Here is a 23791-nt window from a genome sequence, read left to right on the forward strand (position 1 = left end):
TCAACATGTCACAATATTTATTTACACTTTTTCCCACTTACTGATATGGTCAGGCTCTATTTCTATCCTAGAATAAAGCACACCAATCAGGTTTCTTTAATAAACAACAAAATTATCAGTCTATTATAAAACAAGTCTTAACCAGTAATGCAGAAAAGCATAAACACACATCGAAATATAAAAGTTCCCTTTTTACCTTAGTCCTCACACACACGTACACTAGTTAACCAAAAAAAAATAGATTCACTCTTGAGCTCCAGTATAAAAAAAAAAGTTGGCCAAAATACTTGTTAATTCTTGAAGAAAAAGGAGATGTGAAAAAACGTCAGAAGTTCTTTCCTGGTTTGGCATCCCAAATATGTACAGACAGCTGTCACTGGGATCTTCCTAGCACAGTTCATGACAGGCACTGCTGATGATCAGTTTGGGCAGGCTTTCCAGGGAAAATGCAGTAACAGGGGTTTCAGGTAGTTTCTTATAATTGCTTCGCAGCTTCTCGAGATGGAAAACTGGCAGGCTTCTTCAAAGAGCTGGGTGGTGCTCCGTTGGCAAGTTTTCTCCAATTGTCTTTTCAAACCATTTTCCATATCCCAACTCACTGTCCAAAGCGAAACCAAAACCAATGACACAAGAATCAAGCCTCCTGACCCCTATAAATCTTGACCTGTCACTTCTTAGTAAACAGTTTCCCCAAGTCAAAAAACAACCCCTGCTGGGCCATTATTTGAAGACAGGTGCCTTCCAGTAACTACTTAAAATCCAGACTCCTCAGTGTCCCATGTAAAGCAAAATCCATGGACTCCATTTCAGTTTTAAAACCCAAAACTTCAGAATTTAACAAAAAAATGGAAGCACTCTTAACAGGAGAGCGAAACAGAGTTAATGTTTCAGGTATGTGATCTTTCATCAGAACTGGAAAAAGTTAGAAATATAATATGTGTTGAGCAAGTGAACTGGGGGGCCAGAAAAGGAGAACAAAACGGAAGGTGTGAGAGATAGGGCAGAGGGCAGGAAAAATTAAACGACAAAGATATCATGGAACAAAGGCAAAGGGAGTGCTAATACTTGTGGTGAAAGACAAAGCATTAGTCCAGAGAAAGTGTTAATGGCAGAATAATGAACAGTTCTGTCCAAAAGCACAAACATGAAAAACCAAGTTTAAGACAGACACACGGTTAAAAAAAAAAGCCAGTCATGCTCTGAAATGTCACAACCGCATCCACTCACCCATCCGCTCATGCGCATGCACACAAGAGACAGACAGAGAAGGGAAAGAAAGGAAGGTGACTTTTAATGGTGGGTGGGTGGGGGAAAGTCACTATAAACCTGTTGAATTCTCTTGGAAACGAACTTCGCGACGGGTGCAGGCCTGAGATGATTGTAGCTTTTTCTCCTGATTGAAGGTTCAGTTGAAGATGGCAGGTCACTTTTAGTTCTCACTGCTGTATAATGTAGATGTAGGGTTCTGCAGCAGGGCACATGCCTTCTGACTTGCTGGAACACAAGAAGCTAGATCTTACTTCTCTCTCTCTCTCTGACTTTAGGCTGTTTTTTTTTTAAAAAGGTAAAGCTGTGTTACCTCTCATCTCTTGGCAGAAGACATTCTCAACTCTTCCCCATGATGATCACACAATGGCTCAGGATGTGGCTACTTCATACCTTTGTTTCAGAAGACAACATGCAATTCTGGAATGTTTTTATGATGGGGTGCAATTGACACCCCTGCACTTTAAAGAGTTGTCTTAGTCAGACAGTTTGAGTACACAAAGGCTTTCCTTTCCTTCAGTGGCCATTTTGGGATCATTGTTTACTTTAAAAAAAAAATAAAGGTTAATTTTTTTTTTAAAAGACAAAGGCAGTTTTTCATAACTCTTCAGAGTTAATCCAATGTTTGTATCATCGCGCTTCCAGTGTGCATATCAGAAAGGTGGTAACATTTTGCTTGCTGCTAACGGTTACTGCTTTCCTTTCTACTACCATGTACAGAGGGCAACATATGAAGGTGCACCTGGCATCTGTGTTCCAGAAACCCATCTTTAATTGGTGTATTTAAAAAAATAATTGTAGTAAATGGATATTCTCCTGTTTACAACAATTTGTACTTATATACTGCCTTTAATGTACTAAAACGTCCCAAGGCGCTGCTATAAAAAAATGGGATTATAAGATCGATCCATTTCTTCTTGCAGTCTTAAAAGGCAACCCTTACCTGTCGTTCACTGACCCGCAGTGTTCCGAAGACCATGTACTGGATCAGCTTGCCAATCAACATTAGAAAACAACAGGCAGTGTTCACCAGCACCTGGCAAATGAAACAAGCATCACGTTATTAAGAGCACGACTTTAGTCTAACTGGAAGTGCTCCATACAACCCACGTGGCTGCGTGGGTTTTCGCCGGGTGCTCCGGTTTCCTCCCACATCCAAAGACTTGCAGGTGATATGTAAATTGGCCGTTGTAAATTGCCCCTAGTGTAGGGAGGCGATAGCAAATATGGGATTAGTGTAGGGTTAGTATAAATGGGTGGTTGTTGGTCGGCACAGACTTGGTGGGCCGAAGGGCCTGTTTCAGTGCTGTATCTCTAAATAAAATAAAAATAAAAGTCAAGATGAAACATTTTACAACAAATACACAAATAAAACTGGAATAGCAGTTAGTATTCAATCCTTTATTACAATGCTGTGTAAGATAATGAATTTCACTCCTACACTATCATTTTCAAACCCTGGTATGGTGTAGAAAAGAACCAAGAAACTGATTTCTAGTATCACAGGGCAGTTATAAGTGAATGGAGACACTTCCTTCAGAATCACTAGTATGCAAGATAGTAAATGGCATGGAGATGGCAAATTCAGAATACTTGAACTTAAACGACAAGTGGGACAAGGGAACACAGGTCCAAACTGACAACGGCAACCAAATTTAGAATTGATGTTGAGAAGTATTGCTTCATACAAGAGTGATCATCAACTGGAATGGGCTTGCAAATTGCGCAGTGGAAGCAAAATATAATGGGAGAATTGAAAATTTGCTTTCTAGGAGGAGCCAGTTACCTTCCTTTCCATGTCTACCTCGTGGCCTCCCTCAGGTTCCTGGGCCGTCAAACTCTAATCCACTCAGGATCTGACCAATGCAATGCAGGAATAACGGTAATAGGTGGAGATTATCTGCTTTGCCCTGGTCAGATGGCACCTTGCACAGAAGGATTATGCAGCTCATCTAAGACTACCTTGAACAGTTCTGTGGCTACAGCTTCAATGACCTGCAGGAGTGTACAATGGTTAAAAAAATAGATCTTTCATGTTTATCATTGCTAAACGCAACTCGTGCATTGACCTATATTATTCCAGTCACATTCTCTTGGACTCCATTTCTGTTCTTTCAGTGTCAAGACTTAGAATGGAGCCCTAAAACAATGTTCTAGATGACAGCTAAGTAGTTAAACGAGTGGTCACCAGCGGTGGAACTTGCGGGGGGGGGGGGGGGGGGGGGGGAGGGCAGGGGGAGTGCAGGGAGACAAGGAGTAGCCTTGCATTAAGAGAAACAGAGGGTGCGTATAGGGATTAAGGTAGATTACAGTGAGGTCACAGAGGAATTCAAAAACAAGAACAAAGTCAAATTATTGAGACATTAGGAGCAACTGGAGCTTGGATGGAATGCAATTGATAGAACATGGGACTTTGAAGGCTTTGCGTGGATAAAAACGTGGACTGTAGCATTTGAATCAATTGCAACTAGAGGATGGTTGAGACCAGTTAGGATAGTGTTAGAAAGAAAGGGCTAGAGTTTTGGCAAGGTGGGGAAGATAGGACTGGAGTTAGGCAGTGCTGTCAAAGTAGAATAAAGCAGGCTTGTTAACAGATCAGATATTGGCTGGGAGGTGGGGGCGGGAATCAAGTTCCAAGACTATATAGTAAAATTCTATACCTCCTTCCTCAGCCTGAGGTGGCAGCTGATAAAACTGATTGAGTCAAGGCCAGAGACAATAGTCGCTGGTTAGAGTTAAACAGAATATCTTTTGTCATTCTAACATTAAGCTGGAAGAAATCTTAACTTATCCACATCTTTGTGACTTAGGAAGATGGAGTGAGCAACAATGGCCTTTGGATTGATGGAAAAGATACAGGTGTAGAATTTGTGTTACCAACACACATGTGCAAGTTGACCCCACACAAAAAAGTTAACCTATGCTACCAGATTGTATCAAGAATAGCATGCAAGAATATAAATGAACTTATATCTGCATAGAATATGTCTGTCAGAAACTTCTGAAATGCTTCAGATACACCTAATTAGCTTAAAGTGTTGTCATTTATTTTGGATAACTAATGTTGATTGTGGGAGGACTGCTGACTGGGACACAGGGGAAGCTCTATGCTCTTCTTTGAAGAGTGCCATGAGACCTTAAATGTTTTAGAGTATACATCAAAAATGACCCCAAATCAAGCATTACCCTAGACGGTGTGCCCAATACCTGGGCATAAAACTAAAACAGCTGACACAGAAGACAGAGGGCCATCGAACTAAACAGAGGTGAAGGGAAGGGAACCAAGGATGGAGGCACATCAGAAATTACCACATGGATACAGGTAGAAGGTGGTGTTGAAGGCAATGTAATGTCCACAATGTAACAGGTTTTACTGGAACCCAGAGAGAGCACTACCACAGAAATGGAATGTAAGGGAGAGACACTAAAAAGGTGATAAAATGGCAAATGGTGTCAAAGGTGGTAGAATAAAAGGACAGAGAGCCACTAACAGTCATGCAAAATGTTATTTCTGACTGACTAGTGCAGCCTTGGTTCTGTGTTGGTGAATGTCAGCGAGCATCTTAAACAAGAATCTGGGGAAAATGCATGAACACAGTTGTAAGCCAATGACAGTTGTGAACATTCCAGAACTCTGAAAAGAAAAGCAAGGTTGAATACGAGGAAGTCAATGGATATTACGGAGATGTTGGTGATGGGTTTCTTGAGGAGCAGTTTGATAATAGCAGTTTTGAGGAGATGATAATGGCAGTTTTGAAAGTAGTAAGGATATCAGAGGAAAGAAAGTTGATGGCATTAGCAAATGTGGGGCTGAGAACGCAAAATCAGGTCAGGAGGGTAATCAAGCAACTGGGACAGCAGAGAATCAAGGAAGCAAGTTGCAAGTTTTGTAGCTGAGGGCCCTTCCAATTAACAAACTCCTATGGGCTGAGTTTTGCATTACTCCAAATATCCTTAGACCTCAATGCTGAAGCACAATTCTTACCTTGTTTATTTCTGCACTGCACTATTCTCTCGCAGCTAACATTATGTCATGGGAAATCTGTTTCAGGTTTCATTTTTAATTAACTTAGCTTTCGGAACCATTTTCCTCTTAAGTAGTTCATTCGCTATTCCATTCTGAGGTGAAACACAGGCCATCTACAAATGTATGGCACAGGGAGCTGCAGGCATAAACTGACATTCCAACACTCGAGGCAACAACTTACTACAGAGCCAACTGCACTAATTTGAACAACTCTCACCCAAGAGGGTATAGGGCGGCATAGTGGCACAGTGGTTAGCACCGCAGCCTCACAGCTCCAGCAACCCGGGTTCAATTCTGGGTACTGCCTGTGTGGAGTTTGCAAGTTCCTCCTGTGTCTGCGTGGGTTTTCTCCGGGTGCTCTGGTTTCCTCCCACAAGCCAAAAGACTTGCAGGTTGGTAGGTAAATTGGCCATTATAAATTGCCCCTAGTATAGGTAGGTGGTAGGGAAATATAGGGACAGGTGGGGATGGGGTAGGAATATGGGATTAGTGTAGGATTAGTATAAAATGGGTGGTTGATGGTCGGCACAGACTTGGTGGGCCGAAGGGCCTGTTTCAGTGCTGTATCTCTAAACTAAACTAAACCAAAACTAAAACCTGACCCAGGAAATGTACAGTATCTGCACATGGCCCAGCAGATATTGACACTTGGGAGAAATTCCAAGCTGAGAATAGTTCCAGCATCAGAATGCTAATGAGAAAGTAAGATTAAACCTGTGAATTTATCAGATGCAAACGCAATCATAAATGAGGTAAATTTGTTCATGTAACACTAGATGCCATTCCAGGGACAGGTGCATGTATATCAAATAGTTTCTGTGCATCAGATAACCCAATTTACACTCAACACTGTTACAGGTTTGCTAAACACTACAACACAGAACAGGTTTACAAGCACTGTACAACACAGTCACACTTGGGGTTCAAACAGTGCTTTCAGTTTTGGGGCCTACTTTGCCAAGGGTCAAATTGCAGTGGACAAAATAACTACTGCTGGAAAGAAAATATCTTCAGCTCATACGTCAATAAACCCTTTCATTGTATCTAAGCACAAGTGCACTCAGCACACCTGCTCTATGCTTTTCAGATGCAAACAGCTGATTGGTGTACAACATACATTTGGGACCAGAATGTTATGTAAAATAAAGCAGTCACGCTGCAGCAGAAATAACTCAAGCATGCAACACCTGAACCGTGCACTAAGTGCCACCTCAGTTTATTTTGTGTAAAATACTCCCTGATGTACTTTTAATGAACACAATTAATTCACAAGATTTTTTGAAATGTGTTTTTTGACTCTTCTCTCAATGGTGTCATGTATTGCTGGGTCACATTTCCACAGACACTGGGCACCCTCCAATTGGCAGCTTTTTATCCAAGTGTCCACTGCCAATGGGGATATCACAACCAAGGAATGGAAGGCCTGCCCAGTTTTCTCTTCCTTAATCTTGGGGCATACTATCCATACTATCAAATGACTGAGATCAGTTAATTCAGTATAGGTCAGAAATCAAACCTAGGACTTTCCTGTCTGCAAGGTTAAACTATTCACTGCCCAAACCCACTGAGCTATTGAGGGCTACCACAAAATGCAACTACTCACAAAAAAATTTGATTTTTAGATCATTCTAATGGCACTTAACACAGATTTAAGGTGTCTAGGAGGGGATATAAGTCATGATTCATGTCTGACAGTCTAAAGTTACAGAAAATAAAGCAATAAAAGTTTAAAATATTTTAATAGAAATCAGGAGATATTTCTGGACCTGAAGAGTCAGTAATGAGAGTCAATGCTGGTACAAATATGCATTGTATATAATTTATAAGGAGACAACTGCTCATTATTCTGCTATTACGTCTCCCTGGACTAATGCTTTGTCTTCCACCACAAGCATTAACACACGCTTTGCCTTTGTCCCAGGACAGCTCTGTTATTTAATCTCTCCTGTCCTATCAAACACCTTCCCCTTTGTTCTCTTCCTCCACCCACCTCCTTCACTTGCTTAAAACCTAATTCTTTTCTAACCGTTGCCAGTTCTGAAGAAAGGTCAGACCTGAAATGTTAACCCTGCTTTTCTCTCCACAGATGCAGCATACCTGCTGAGTATTTCCAGCACTTTTTGTTTTTGTACCGGAGATAACTGATACGGAGTTAAAGGTTGAAATTCAATCTCTGTGTTGATAAACAATTTTACTGACAACAAAAATAGAAAATGTTGGAAATACTCAGCAGGTCTGGCAGCCTCTCAAGAGAGAAACAGAGTTAAATTTTCAGGTCAATGACCTTTCAGATTTCCAGCATCTGCTGTATTTTGCTCTTGTACTACTGATTACAATCTAGTAACTCACTGCCAACTAGCTATCAGTTGATTACTTAGGACATGCGTACAGTACACATTTTATTTAGGAACAAGTTAGTTAATTTGGACCACAGAAATTTAAGCTGTTTTATTGCAGTATAAGTCTTAAAATTATAAGTAAAAGCTTAGCTCACCCACTATAATAAGCAGCATTTAGAGTATATAGAAAATTGGATGAAGTTTGCTGAAGCCAATTGCTTGATTAAATTTTACGTACGACCAAAACAATGGCTTTAGATCTGGAACTATTTGAAGACGTTACAAATGGACTCCATTACCAAGCTTTGTTCCACAAGTCATTTACCACTACCACAACTGTACTGTCCATTCACAGCAACTTCCCACTTTATGTCACTAGTTAGTCTTACTCATCAAATAATAAACGCAATAACAATTGTGTTTGTTTAATGTCATTTTACTGTTTTAATTTACAACAGAAGGGAATATGAATGGTTAGTTAACTCAAGAAAAGCAGAACAAGTGGAGGTGGACCATTACTGATTTTTTCCAAGCCTACATTACAGTTGGAACTTGTTTGGTGATGCACCAAGGTATATGGGGTCAAATTTCAATGCAAGAAATTCCAAATGTCTGATATAGGGCCAGAAACCCTGAACAGATATAATTTAGCCCTGCTTTATGAACAACCTGCTGCAAAAATGGGACATTTCACAGCACTGTCTGAAAATAACAGATTAGACGAGTCACACTTACGGTAAGCAAACAGTAATGCAAAAACTAGTCAAAATTCCTCCCCTAAAACTGTCAACCCAAAATTGAGTGGCCAGTCTTGGAAGACCAGCAATTTCCTTCAATTGAACACTGAAGAGTGGCATCATCATCTTTGGTCCCCATCACAAATCCTGTACCCTTACCATTTTCATACCCCTCTTAAACTAAACCAGACTGCTTGGAACCTCACTGTTTTATTTAATACAAAGCGGAACTTCCAATCTCATATCCTGCCTATCACAAAGATTGCCTGCCAACACCCAGCTCAGCTCGTCTGCTGTTGAACGCTACGTTCATGCCTTGGTTACCTCCAGACTTGACTATTCCAGTGCTCTTCAAACCATCCTCCCAAGCTCCACCCATTATAAACTTCAGCTCATCCAAAACTCTGCTGCCTGTTTCTTATCCCATAATCAGGTCCTGCCCACCCATATTCCTGGCCTTGTTAACCACATTGGCATGCAGTCCCCAAAAACCTCAACGGCAAAACTCTCATCTTTGTCTTTACATACCTTCATGATCTCACCCCTCAACCACCTCCAGCCCTAAAGCCCCCAGTCCCCAAACTCTCCATTTCTTTGAATCCGGCCTCTTTTACAACCACTGCTCTCCTGCCCACTACATTCTTTCAACCCAACATCCTTAGCAGCCATTCCTTCAGTAGTCTAGACCCCACTATCTGCAAATCCCTCCTTACCTCCCTCTCCTCCTTTAAGATCTCTTTACAACCTAGCTCTTAAACCAAGATCCCCCAACCCAAAGGTCCTTCTGCTCAACAGTTGATTTTTTGTTGATTATATGTCTGAAGTGGCTTGGGACATTTTTTCAACATTAAAGGTGATATATCAGCTTCAGTAGGTGGTATTGATTAATTACTAACTAGTCATTTTCATCCTTGAGATTGTGGGGGGGGGGGGGGGGTGAAAAGAGGTGGGGAGGAAAACAGAAAAAGAGAGAAGTAAGCAGTAGATCCAAGTCTGTGAAGGAAGGAAGTTCAAAGAAAATCAAACCTTTGCATCAGACCTGGCAATGCAGCACTGGAGCTTGCAGCATTCAAAAACACTGTTGTTGATTAATCAGAAAGCCTGGCTTGCGAATGGAACCTGGAAGGATAGATCCAACACCACTGGATGGGATTCTGCACAGTTGTAAATAATGCTGCAAGCCACTGCCTTATTGCAGAATGTAGTTCTGACTGAATAAGCAGCAGAATGCTCAACAGTGCTTTACTGGTTGGGTAAGCGGCCTGAGCTGATTGAAAAATGGGGGCAGGGAGAGGGGCAAAGCAGCCAGAGGGGGGAGACACACAGAAAACAGGGGGGTGACAGATGCAGAGTGGAGGGAGAGGGGAGAGAAAGATATCAGCATCACTCCTGACAGATGACCATGTATCTGAATCCTCTGCATCGCTACCTCAGGTGCTTGGGCAAAGATTGAACATTTATGTAAGCAAAAACAAAGCCAGGTTTGTCTCTAAATCATTGTTCAACACAGTGATGAGAAAGTAAGGCAATAACTTAGTCTTCTCATTTAAAGCTTCTTCACAAAAATGCACGTTATTGCTTTCATTAATAACGAAAAATTTTAACGCCTTTTTCTTTTTGAAATTTTCTCCCTGGCCCTCTATGAAGGACAAAAATTGTAATGTGCTACCCCATCCCCCCCACCATGCGAAAAAGTTAGAAACCCCTTGTTTAGAGATTTAAAAATGTCTGTCTATGCATTTCAGATATCCAGTTGACCAAAAAGAAAAACCCACCAATAGCAGTGACCGGCATACAATCTCTATAAAATTTAGTTAATTGTAGTTCTTATCTAGACACAAAAGCAATGTGACACTCAGTTGGCACATACCATCCAAAACAACACAAAAATAGCCAGTGTTATTGTTTTACAACCATTGAAAAATATCAGCCAGCAAAGCTGCGGGTAATCACATTTAAATCACAAAAACTGCTGACTTTTTGAGGTGTTGCTGTCATTGATGCACTTTGTTTTTCATTATGACAAACCACTTGAACTGTTACCACTGAATGATAATACCTCCTAAAGGAGCAGTAATTATGCTGGGCTGGAACCGGAGAACAAATGATCACAGCTATATATCGCAGCACACTTGGGAATTCTTGACCAACACATGGTCCAAAATAAAGTCTTTGGAGCATCAAAAACACTGTTTGCAATCAAGTTTCAGAAATCATTAAAACAGCTCTGGCAACAAATAAGTTAAGCTGAAGATGATCAACCCTTCAAGGATTCACTTTCACAGCTCAACTACTTCCTCAGCATCCTATTGCTATTACAGTGCTCAATTTAGCACAATATACCCTGGCCATACAAAACCCTACAAGTTGAACTACATGTGTTTTCCTGAAATAGCTTACCAAACTAAAATAGCAAGGAGTTAAGGAAAGGCCAATTAGCCCATCAAATCTGCTTCTTCTGCACACTAAACCAACACAATCATCGACTCTAACAATCTTCGGAGGGAAATCTCTGCAAATATATTCCCTAACTGCCAAGGGTAATTTAAATGTCTTCATATTTAAAATATTCCAATATTAAATCTTGCATACTCGTTCTTCACAGTCAACAGGCTTCCCTCAGCAGCAAAGGAACTATTTTGTCCTACATCTTATTTGATTGTATGACTTTATACTTACCCATAAAACCTTCAACTGTGTCCTCTAAATCAGAACTGTACAGCACAGAAGTTGGCAATATGACCCATTACATCTGTATCTCTCCGAAAAGAAATAGTCCCATTCCCCAGCCCTTTTGCCACACTTGTTTTTTTAAATAAAACCTAGAAACCCAGTGTTTTTTTAAAGCAGTTTCAATACCTTTTGCTGCCACTTTTAAAGATTTGGGTACCCGAACCATTATCTCTCTGCTTCTCTCTGCCTTTTAAAGTTTTAGCATCTACTGTATTTGACCTCTCCTTACCCTTCCTTCCAAAATTTAACACCCTGCATCAAATTTCATCTGGCACCTATCTGCCCAATTTAGCAACTGTCTATGTCTTCCTGAAGTTAGTTAGGCTTCTTCAAAAGATCATGGCTTGGCCATGTGAGCCGCATGGAAGATGGCAGGATCCCCAAAGACACATTGTACAGCGAGCTCACCACTGGTATCAGACCCACCGGCCGTCCATGTCTCCGTTATAAAGACGTCTGCAAACGTGACATGAAGTCCTGTGACATTGATCACAAGTCGTGCGAGTCAATTGCCAGCGTTCACCAGAGCTGGCGGGCAGCCATAAAGGCAGGGCTAAAGTGTGGCGAGTCGAAGAGACTTAGCAGTTGGCAGGAAAAAAGACAAAAGCGCAAGGGGAGAGCCAACTGTGTAACAGCCCCGACAAACAAATTTTTCTGCAGCACCTGTGGAAGAGCCTGTCACTCTAGAATTGGCCTTTATAGCCACTCCAGGCGCTGCTCCACACACCACTGACCACCTCCAGGCACTTACCCATTGTCTCTCGAGATAAGGAGGCCAAAGAAGATGTCTTCCTGAAGTCAGTTAGGCTTCTTCAAAGATTACCACTACACTTACAATTTTTTCATGCCCCCTATATCCAAGTGCAGACCATTGATGTCCCTTGAAAAGAGAAATGGTCCCAACACTGACCCGGAGAGTCATTTTTTTTTTAAATATCCTGCTAGCCCAAAAAACTCAATGTTTCCCTTTAAACAAATTCCTACACATGCTGTTACGCTATGTAACTTAATTTTAAGCCTAAAGTATGGCAACTTACGAAATGCCTCAAAATTCCATATATACAATATGTTCCTTTACTTCCTCAAAAGAATTCTTCATTTTGTCTAGATTTTATTTGAAGGTAATCCACCCTGAATTAATTGATTTTGTTAGGAATCTTTTCCCTATATATTTTGGCGAGGCAGTGGGATGGTGAGGAGTGTTCAACTAGTCTTGCTTGGTACTTGTTAATATTCAACCTGATTCCTCCAGTTTAGCAATCACAGTCCAAGTCAGACAAATAACCTTCATGTTAGGGTTAGGCTGGCAACTATGCTTCTCACTATTGTAAATAACTGGATCATGCCTGCATGAGCAAAAGATTGATAAACAAGTTCAGGTCCAAGAATCTCTACTCATAACCTGAGCTCGAGAATCATCCTCTCTATCCTCTGATCCCACTCCAATACAACAAGGTTTTTCAAGTTGGATACCTAAACTTTGCCTCACATATAATCTATACAAGGTCTAAATAACTTGTTTGAGTTCTAATCAAAAAGCCTAAAAACAGATCCTAGTGTTTGTTTCGGTTAGCTCAGAAGAGAATAAAAAACCAAGTGCTTGATGCCAGGGTCACATACCACAAAATTGTCAGGAAATTAGAAGCTCCTGTTGCATCTGACTAATTTTAATCATCTTCCTTCCCACCACCCCCAACAGACTTTTTTTTCCCCCATATTGAGTGTTCCTGGTCAATATTTATCTCAATCAACACCGCTAAAAAAAGATTATCTGGTCATAACATTGCTGTTTGTGGAAGCATGCTGTGTGCAAATTGGCTGCCGTATTTCTTACATTACAACAGTGACTTGATTGACGAAAGTGCTTTGGCACATCCTGAGGTTGGAAAGGCGCTATGTAACTGCAAATATAACTGGCTCAAATTATCATTCATTGGCTCTTTCTGCTCTTGACTGTCAAATTGGGATTCAATCTAGATAATTAGTTTATAGTGTTATACAACACAGAAACAGGCCTTTCGGCCCATCGTGCCTGTGCCGGCCATCAAGCACAGAACTACTCTAATCCCATTTTCCAGCACTTGGCCCGTAGCCTTGTATGCTGTGGGGTTTCAAGTGCTCATCTAAATACTTCTTAAATGTTGAGGGTTCCTGCCTCTACCACCTCTTCAGGCAGTGCGTTCCAGATTCCAACATCCCTCTGAGTGAAAAGATATTTCCTCAAATCCCCTCTAAACCTCCTGCCCCTTACACTACAAACAGCAAGGGTCCCAGCACTGATCCCTGTGGTACACCACTGGTCACAGGCTTCCACTCACAAAAACAACCCTTGACCATCACCCTCTGCCTCCTGCCACTAAGCCAATTTTGGATCCAATTTGCCAAATTGCCCTGGATCCCATGGGCTCTTACCTTCTTGACCAATCTCCCATGCGGGACCTTATCAAAAGCCTTACTGAAGTCCATGTAGACTTCAACTGCTTTACCCTCATCTAGTCACTGCTTTGAAAAATTAATCTACTTCATAATAGATCACATTAATACTCAAATCTTTTTTAAAAAGATGTGGAGCTTAAAAGCCTGACAAGTGGAACCTCCACCAAATGCCTACAGAAAGCTAATGCCCACTGGGTAGTCCTCTCCCCCCCCCACTACACCCCCTCCCCCACCAAAATTAGCTATCTATTTCAGGGATTTCAGTCGATTCGAAAGGATGATGTATTGTTTCTAAATCAATGTTGTCTCCTGCTTGTAGAATTTTACGCTGTCAGAGTGAGCACTGCTCTTGAGCTTTCCCTTTAATGTATGTCAGGCTTACTGGTCTGTAACTTCCTGGTTTAACACTCGCTGATCACCTGTCACTTTGCCTGTAGCAAAGAATTTCCTACAATTATTAACCAAAGGCACAAGGATTCTAGGATGGATACAACAATGGCCCACACACCTTGCAAACTGGAAAAATACCCTCCTAACTGGAGCACTGGTAGAGAAAGAATGAGGTACGAAGTGAATTCGCTCTGATCTCACTTAATAGACAACTATCATTGAATAAATTCTCCTTCCATGTGTCGTATGAAGACCACCAGAAAGTCCCGAATTCAATCCCTGATCTACAGATTTGAGATCTTGGCTGGCGAAGTGGTAAGGGGTATTAAGATTTGCATATAAACCAACAGCAAAGGAAAGGGAAGAAAAAAAAGGAGTTAGGGCTTTCTATCACAACGCAATGCATCTGTTGAGTGTTTACATGTATGGACATGGGGTACGATAGAGTCAAGCTTGATTGTGATAGCTATTTGACTCCCTAACACAGGTTTAAATCTCCAACTATACCCATTTATTTGGACAAGGTACCAGAGTATTTTTAGAAGGATTCACACCTTCAGGTGGAGGGGGAAAAGCGAATATCAAAATTTATTTAATAAGCATGCATAACAGCTCACCACCTAAAGGGTTGGTTTGAAATGTCATCTCCGACTAATAAAGCCGAAACATTTCTTTGGCTCCCTCTTGTTGCAATCTGCAAATCATGGTTGCAGCTGAGTTGATGTTTTCATTACTGAATAACTCTTCAATGCTGAAGCTCAGTCATAGTGTCATTATGGCCAGAAGGAGGCCATTCAGCCCATCTAGTCTCTGCCAGCTCTATGTAGAGCAATCCAGTCAGTCCGATTCCTTTGCTCTATTCTCGTACCCTGCAAGTTTATTTACTTCAAGTACCCATCCAATTTCTTTTAGAAATTGTTGATCGTCTCCACTTCCACCATCTTCGTAGGCAGCAACTTACAGGTCATTATCACTCGCTGCATAAAAAAGTTCTTCCTCACATCCCTCCTGCATCTCTTGCCCAAAACCTTAAAATTTGTGTCCCCTAGTCCTTGTACCATCAGCTAATGGGACCAGCTTTTCTTTGTCTATCCTACCCAAATCTGTCATAATCTTGTACCTCTCTATCAAGTCTCCCTTCAGTCTCCTTTGCTCCAAGAATAACCCCAGCTTCTTCAACGTAACCTTGCAGCTAAATTTCCTCATCCCTGGAGCCATTCTGGTTAATCTCTCAAGGACCCTTACATTCTTCCTAAAGTGTGACAACCAGAACTGGACGCAATACTCTAGCTGGGGCCTAACCAGAGCTTTATAAACATTCAGCATAGCGTTCCTGCTTTTGAACTCAATACCTCTATTTACGAAGCCCAAGATCCCATATGCTTTGCTAACTACTCTCTCAATATGTCCTGCCACCTTCAAAGATCTAACACATGATCCTCCAGGTCCATCTGCCCCGATCACTTTTAAAACTGTGCTTTTAAGTCTATATCGCTTATCTCTATCCATTCTGCCAAAATGCACCACCTCACACTTTTCTATTAAATTCCATTTGCCACTGTCTTCCCATTCTGCTAGCCTATCTACGTCCTGTTGCAGTCAACTGGTATCATTCTCACTGTTTGCCACTCTTCCAAGTTTAGCATCAGTAAATTTTGAAATTTTACTCTATTCAAACAACCAAGTCAAAAATATATATTTTTAAAAAAAGAGTAGTCCTAGTACTGACCTTTAACTATTATATTTCTTAAACGACTCAAGAGTTTGGAGATTTACCAGAGTGGTTGCAGGATTGAGGGATTTTAGCTACAAGGTTACGTTGGAGGCGTTAGGTTTGATCTCCTTAGAGTAAAGGAGATTGAAGGGAGATTTGACAGAAGCATACAAGATCATTGCAGGTTTAGATAAGATAGCTAAAGAAAAGCTGTCCCCATTAGCTGATGGTACAAGGACTAGGGGACACAGATTTAAGGTTTGGGGCAAGAGATACAGGAGGTATGTGAGGAGGATTTTTTTTTTTTTTTTAAACCACAGTGAGCAGTAATGACCTGGAACACACTGTCTTCACTTTCACCGCCTTGTAGGCAATCATTTCACAAGAAAATTGGATGCGCACTTGAGCAGGGTTATGGGGATAGAGCGGGGGAATGGGACTGATTGGATTGCTCTACAGATGATATGGACTCGAAGGGTTGATTGGCCTCTTTCTGTGCTGTAATTACTCTGACTCTCTAACTCATGCAATACCACATTCCTTCTTTCCTGAAGTTATATACTATTTTAGAAGAGTATTTCCAGTTATGTTCTCACATTGTGGTGAGCAAACTAAGAAATACGAGTAGGCCATACAGCCCCCCGAACCTGCTCCACCATTCAATATCATGGCTGATCTGATCTTGGCATCAACTCCACTTTCCTGACCGTTCCCCAGAACACTTGACTCCCCTATAGTTCAAGAATCCATCTATCTCAGCCTTGAATATATTCAATGACCCAGCCACCACTGCTCCCCGAGGTAGACAATTCCAAAGATTCACGACTCTTCAAGAGAAGAAATTCTTCCTCATCTCCTATAATCATATAAATCTTGTCTTTCACATTACATTTCACCCTTTGCCCTTAACATTCAGTCCTTAGCCTGAAACACTTTCCAAAATATTCAAAGAATATTTGAAGCCTTAAGTCATACTCTGATTATATGGGACACTTCCTGAAACTTCATAAGGGCACATATTGAACTCAATATTGAAAGACAAAATGGGTCTTCCATTAGTTTTTGCAGAATCAAATCTTGCACATAGTAAGTTTGCAAAGTCAATATTTCTGTTTCAAAAGATTTACACCAAGTGGCACGAACATTTAAGCAACTGACAAAGGTTTACATGCAGGTTGTTTTTCATAGAATCATAATAAGTTTACTGCACAGAAAGAGGCCATGTGGTCCATTGTGTCTGTGCCAACCAAAAAACAAACCACCCAACCTAATCCCACCATCCAGCATTTGGTCCATGGCCTTCTGGGTTACAGCACTTGAGGTGCATATCCTGAAACGTTTTAAATGAGTTGAGGGTTGCTGCCTCAACTACCTTTTCAGGCAGTGAGTTCCAGACCACCCACCCTCGGTGAAATTTTTTTTCATCTACCCTCTAATCTTTCCACCATTCCCTTTAAATCTATGGCCCCGAGTCACTGACCTCTCTGCTAAGGAAAACAGGCCCTTCACCTCCACTCTATCCAGGCCCCTCAAAAGGTTGTACATTTCAATCAGATCTCCCCTCAGTGTTCTCTGTTCGAAGGAGAACAACCCCAACCTATCCAATCTTTCCTCACAGCTGCATTTTTTCAGTGCCAGCAACATCTTCGTAAATCTCCTCTGTACCCTCTCTAGTACAATTACATCCTTTCTGTAATGAGGTGACTAGAACTGCAGTACTCAAGTTGTGGCCTAACTATTCATTTATAGAGTTCCAACATAACCTCCCTTCCCTTATACTCTATACCTCGGCTAATAAAGGAAAAGATTCCATATGCCTTATTAAGCATCTGTGGACATTCACTCCAAGGTCCCTCACTTCCTCTACACCCCTCAGTATTCTGCCATTAATTATGTATTCCGTTGCCTTATTGGACTGCCCAAAATGCATCATCTCACACTTCTACGGGTTGAATTCCATTTGCCACTTTTCTGCCCACCTGACCATCGGTATCCATCGATATCTCCCTGCAGCCTCCTCGCTATCAACCACAAGGCCAATTTTTGTGTCGTCTGCAAACTTCTTGATTATGCCCCCTACACTCACTTCCAAATCGTTAATATATAACAAAAAAAGGGAAAAATACTGTTTTAATGACATCGGACACCAGAGCACAAAAAAAATCCAACAGCAGATAATAAAAAAAATTGTTTTCATTCCAAAGACAAAGGCTGCTCGTTATGGGCACTCATTAAAATCGTGAATTACGACCGGAACGTTCAGACACAGACGAGCGGCAACGGGAGCACTGCGTTATTCCGTTATCAGCTCCCATATTTTAAAAAAAATTTTTGCTAAGTAGTCACCATTTTTTTCTTTTAACGTTTCAATCACACATCTACAAGTTGCGTGTTAGGAAGAATCCAAAAGAACTACTCTCCTTAAAAAGTAAATAGCGTCCTGCCTCAAAAGTATGGGACTTTCGAGAAAACTCCTCTCGTTGCATACTTTCCCGGTTGAAGCAAGACACTTACCCAAACACACCAGCCGTCTGACACCAAGTACCAGGCCATCTCCAGCGCCAGTCCGTGGCCTTCGGCCCACTCGGGTCGGCTTGCAGGTCCCAGTTCGGCTTCACCATGATCCGAGGGCCCGTGGTGCTCGGCATTTGCTACGCTATTCCGTACGTTGCTGTCCTCGGCCGCCCCAGTTGGCCGGTTGTCACTTATGGCGTCGAGCTCGGGCTGTTGGGCGGCGGGACTCGGCTCTTGGCCCAGCGGAAGGCTGATGTGGGAATAGGCGCTGAAGAGGCTGGTGGCCAACAGCGCTGCGCTCAGGGCCGCGTAGGTTCGCAGGCTGGGCCAGGGGAAGCGTTCGAGAAAAAGTAGCGGCATGATCGGGCTGGCTCTCCGGCTGCGGCTTACAACTGCGCTGCCGTTACCCCAGTGACCGGGCGCGGCCACCCAGAACTTCCAGGCTTTCGCTCGAGCCACGGATTCTCCAACGACACTCAGTGACGACAGCTGGAAAGTGTGTGTAGAAATAACCGGAACTGACGGAATGAGACGTCATCACAAGTCAGAGAACATCCTGAAGGGTGCCGATAAAGCTGTCATGGAGATAGTCTCCATGGTTACCGAGTTAGGCAGTCATTCCTGGGGTCATCAATACATCTCATTGGAAGAGGATAATGACAAAAATGTTGACTCCAATTGATGCTCTTTTTTCTGGTCATGGCAGCTTTAATTTTTAATTTTTACAGTTGTATCACACAACAGACTTATGAGCCAAGATACAGCTCATGGAATAAAAGGGACAGTGGCAACATGGATACGAAATTGTCTGAGTGACGGGAAACAGATTGTAGTGGTTTGCTTCTCTCTCCATAGATGCTGCCAGACCTGCTGAGTATTTTCCAGCATTTTTGCTTTTATTTCAGATTTCCAGCATTCGCAGTGTTTTGTTTTTATATTTCTTTTGGGCCTCCTTATCTCGAGAGACAATGGATACGCGCCTGGAGGTGGTCAGTGGTTTGTGAAGCAGTGCCTGGAGTGGCTATAAAGGCCAATTCTGGAGTGACAGGCTCTTCCACAGGTGCTGCAGAGAAATTTGTTTGTTGGGGCTGTTGCACAGTTGGCTCTCCCCTTGCGCCTCTGTCTTTTTTCCTGCCAACTACTAAGTCTCTTCGACTCGCCACAATTATATATTATTTTATATTATTATTTTATATTATTGTGGTGGTTAATGGCCATTTATCGGACTGGACGAAGGTTTGTACTGGAGTTCCCTTGCTGTTCCTGATATATTAAAGGGCTAGACTTTGGTGTACAGGGCACAATCTCAAAATTTGCAAATGATACAAAACTTGGAAACATTGTGAACTGTGAGGAGGATAGTGTAGGACTTCAACAGGATGTAGACAGGTGGAATGGGCAGACAAGTGGCAGATTAAATTTAATGCAGAGAAGTGTAAAGTGATTCATTTTGGTAGGAAAAATGCAGAGAGACAATAAAAAATAAAGGATGCAATTCTAAAGGGAGTGCAGGAGCAGAGGAACCTGGGTGTATATGTGGATAAATCATTGAAGGTGGCAGGGCAGGTTGAGAGAACAGTTAATAGAGTAAACAGCATCCTAGGCTTCATTAATAGGGGCACAGAGTACAAAAGCAAGGAAGTTATGTTAAACTCGTAAAGAACACTTGGTTCAGCGTCAACTGCAGTATTCTGTCAAATCCACTTTAGGAAAGATGTGAAGACATTGGAGAGAGTGCAGAAAATGTTCACGAGAATGGCAAAAGAAGCAATGGCGACATGAGGAAAAACTTTTTTCACGCAGCAAATGGTTAGGAAATGGAATGCACTGCCTGACAGTGTGGCGGAGGCAGGTTCAATCAAGGCATTCAAGAGGGAATTAGATTGTTATCTGAAAAGTAAGAATATGCAGGGCAATAGGGAGAACACCGGGCACTAGATAAACTGCTGTTTCACAGAGCCGTGCAGCCAGATTAGGCCAAATAGCCTCCTTCTGTGCTGTAACAATTTAGTTATTCTGTGAAATCACTGAGCAGAGAGTTACAGAAATGACGCATAATGTGGTAAAGTAGTTATGAAAGATTGAATGTTATTGCTGGTAGTGTCATCTCTACCTCAACCCATCTGCTGCTGAAACCCTTATCCATTCAGACTTGACGATTCCCATGCTGTCCCAGCCGGCCTCTCATCTACCACCCTGAGCTCATCCAAATCTCTGCTGCCCATATCCTAACTTTCACCGTCCCATTCACCCATCACCTATGTGCTCACTGACCTATATCAGCTTATGTCAGAACATTGTTGACAACTTATGTTGTGGTATTTTTAAAATGTGTGTCTCTGGTGCATGTCAATCTCTTTCTTTTTGCTGACTGCTGATCAGCAATTCAGGAACAGCCTTCGGTCTTATCATTCCCTCCCAGGCCCTAGCTTCTGAGCCCCAAGCCTCAGTTCCTTTTCAATCCCAGCCCATGACTCCAGACTTCCTTCCTACCTGGATGCTGGCTCTGATGCCTCCCATTTCCCAATTCCCACTCATCATCTGGCCCGACATCTCTGCTCTCTCCCAGCCCCAGGCTCCAGCTTCTTTCTCTTGAGTGGTGCAGTAACTAACTGATGCCCTCACTAAACATTTGCAAGTTGCCTGCCTCCAATCCAGTGTATATGGGCTACAATTTTACAAGGCTTTATTGAATCAATAAAAGAAAATGAGACAAAAACAAGAAATGCTGGATTCATTCAGCAGGTCTGGCAGCATCTGTGGAAAGAGAAGCAGAGTTAACGTTTCGGGTCAGTGACCCTTCTTCGGAACTGACAAATATTAGAAAAGTCACAGATTATAAACAAGTGAGGTGGGGGTTGGGCAAGAGATAACAAAGGAGAAGGTGCAGATTGGACCAGGCCACATAGCTGACCAAAAGGTCACGGAGCAAAGGCAAACAATATGTTAATGCTGTGTTGAAAGACAAAGCATTGGTACAGATTAGGTGTGAATATACTGAATATTGAACAGCAGCAAGTGCAAACCTGAAGAAAAACAACCTGAAAAAAACAGTGGGTAAGCAAACTGAACAAACTAAGATGAAATGAAATAAATGCAAAAAAAGATTGTAAAAAATGTAAAAAGGAATGTAAAAAAAAAGGAAGAAAAAATAACTAAAAATGACTAAAAATGAAAGTAAAGTGGGGGGCTGTCATGCTCTGAAATTATTGAACTCAATGTTCAGTCCGGCAGGCTGTAGTGTGCCTAATCGGTAGATGAGATGCTGTTCCTCGAGCTTGCGTTGATGTTCACTGGAACACTGCAGCAATCCCAGGACAGAGATGTGAGCATGAGAGCAGGGGGTAGTGTTGAAATGGCAAGCAACCGGAAGCTCAGGGTCCTGCTTGCGGACTGAGCGGAGATGTTCCGCAAAGCGGTCACCCAGTCTGCGCTTGGTCTCCCCAATGTAGAGGAGACCACACTGTGAGCAGCGAATACAGTATACTACATTGAAAGAAGTACAAGTAAATCGCTGCTTCACCTGAAAGGAGTGTTTGGGGCCTGGGATAGTGAGGAGAGAGGAGGTAAATGGGCAGGTATTACACCTCCTGCGATTGCAAGGGAAGGTGCCCTGGGACGGGGACGAGGTGGTGGGGGTAATGGAGGAGTGGACCAGGGTGTCGCGGAGGGAACGATCCCTTCGGAATGCTGACAGGGGAAGGGAGGGGAAGATGCGACTGGTAGTGGCATCACGCTGGAGGTGGCGAAAATGGCGGAGGATGATCCTTTGGATATGGAGGCTGGTGGGGTGAAAAGTGAGGACAAGGGGAACCCTGTCACGGTTCTGGGAGGGAGGGGAAGGGGTGAGGGTAGAGGTGCGGGGAATGGGTCGGACGCGGTTGAGGGCCCTGTCAACCACAGTGGGGGGAAATCCTCGGTTGAGGAAAAAGGAGGTCATATCAGAAGCACCATCATGGAAGGTAGCATCATCAGAGCAGATGCGTCGGAGACGGAGAAACTGGGAGAATGGAATGGAGTCCTTACAGGAGGTAGGGTGTGAAGAAGTGTAGTCGAGGTAGCTGTGGGAGTCAGTGGGCTTATAATGGATATTGGTAGACAACCTATCCCCAGGAAGTAAAAGGTGTCGCAATGGGTACCCGCATGGGTCCCAGTTATGCCTGTCTTTTTGTGGGATATGTCGAGCATTCTTTGTTCCAGTCCTACTCAGGCCCCCTCCCGCAACTCTTTTTCCGGTACATTGATGACTGTATCGGTGCCGTTTCCTGCTCCCGCCCCGAACTAGAAAACTTTATCAACTTTGCTTCCAATTTCCACCCTTCTCTCACCTTTACATGGTCCATCTCTGACACTTCCCTTCCCTTCCTCGACTTCTCTGTCTCCATCTCTGGGGATAGGTTGTCTACCAATATCCATTATAAGCCCACTGACTCCCACAGCTACCTCGACTACACTTCTTCACACCCTACCTCCTGTAAGGACTCCATTCCATTCTCCCAGTTTCTCCGTCTCCGACGCATCTGCTCTGATGATGCTACCTTCCATGACGGTGCTTCTGATATGACCTCCTTTTTCCTCAACCGAGGATTTCCCCCCACTGTGGTTGACAGGGCCCTCAACCGCGTCCGACCCATTCCCCGCACCTCTACCCTCACCCCTTCCCCTCCCTCCCAGAACCGTGACAGGGTTCCCCTTGTCCTCACTTTTCACCCCACCAGCCTCCATATCCAAAGGATCATCCTCCGCCATTTTCGCCACCTCCAGCGTGATGCCACTACCAGTCGCATCTTCCCCTCCCTTCCCCTGTCAGCATTCCGAAGGGATCGTTCCCTCCGCGACACCCTGGTCCACTCCTCCATTACCCCCACCACCTCGTCCCCGTCCCAGGGCACCTTCCCTTGCAATCGCAGGAGGTGTAATACCTGCCCATTTACCTCCTCTCTCCTCACTATCCCAGGCCCCAAACACTCCTTTCAGGTGAAGCAGCGATTTACTTGTACTTCTTTCAATGTAGTATACTGTATTCGCTGCTCACAGTGTGGTCTCCTCTACATTGGGGAGACCAAGCGCAGACTGGGTGACCGCTTTGCGGAACATCTCCGCTCAGTCCGCAAGCAGGACCCTGAGCTTCCGGTTGCTTGCCATTTCAACACTACCCCCTGCTCTCATGCTCACATCTCTGTCCTGGGATTGCTGCAGTGTTCCAGTGAACATCAACGCAAGCTCGAGGAACAGCATCTCATCTACCGATTAGGCACACTACAGCCTGCCGGACTGAACATTGAGTTCAATAATTTCAGAGCATGACAGCCCCCCACTTTACTTTCATTTTTAGTTATTTTTTCTTCCTTTTTTTTTTACATTCCTTTTTACATTTTTTACAATCTTTTTTTGCATTTATTTCATTTCATCTTAGTTTGTTCAGTTTGCTTACCCACTGTTTTTTTCAGGTTGTTTTTCTTCAGGTTTGCACTTGCTGCTGTTCAATATTCAGTATATTCACACCTAATCTGTACCAATGCTTTGTCTTTCAACACAGCATTAACATATTGTTTGCCTTTGCTCCGTGACCTTTTGGTCAGCTATGTGGCCTGGTCCAATCTGCACCTTCTCCTTTGTTATCTCTTGCCCAACC

The 23791-nt window shown here is 42.8% G+C and overlaps 1 protein-coding gene across 3 annotated transcripts in view; it reads right to left on the reverse strand.

Annotated features, from left to right (window-relative positions):
• The window catches only part of amfra (autocrine motility factor receptor a), a 75180-nt gene extending 56511 nt beyond the window's left edge, over positions 1-18669 (reverse strand). For 2 of the 3 annotated variants that reach the window (XM_068049718.1, XM_068049717.1), the window contains exons 1-2: positions 18157-18669; positions 2210-2302 (exon numbers count right to left, since the gene is read on the reverse strand). In XM_068049718.1, coding sequence (XP_067905819.1) covers positions 2210-2302; positions 18157-18516 — 453 coding nt within the window. In that variant the 5' untranslated portion in view covers positions 18517-18669. The remainder of the gene's footprint in view (positions 1-2209; positions 2303-18156) is intronic. The other variant, XM_068049719.1, reaches the window with a different exon arrangement.
• Between the last annotated feature and the right edge of the window lie 5122 nt (positions 18670-23791).

This window comes from Heterodontus francisci, chromosome 17 (assembly GCF_036365525.1).
Source record: "Heterodontus francisci isolate sHetFra1 chromosome 17, sHetFra1.hap1, whole genome shotgun sequence".
Classification (NCBI taxonomy): Eukaryota; Metazoa; Chordata; class Chondrichthyes; order Heterodontiformes; family Heterodontidae; genus Heterodontus; species Heterodontus francisci.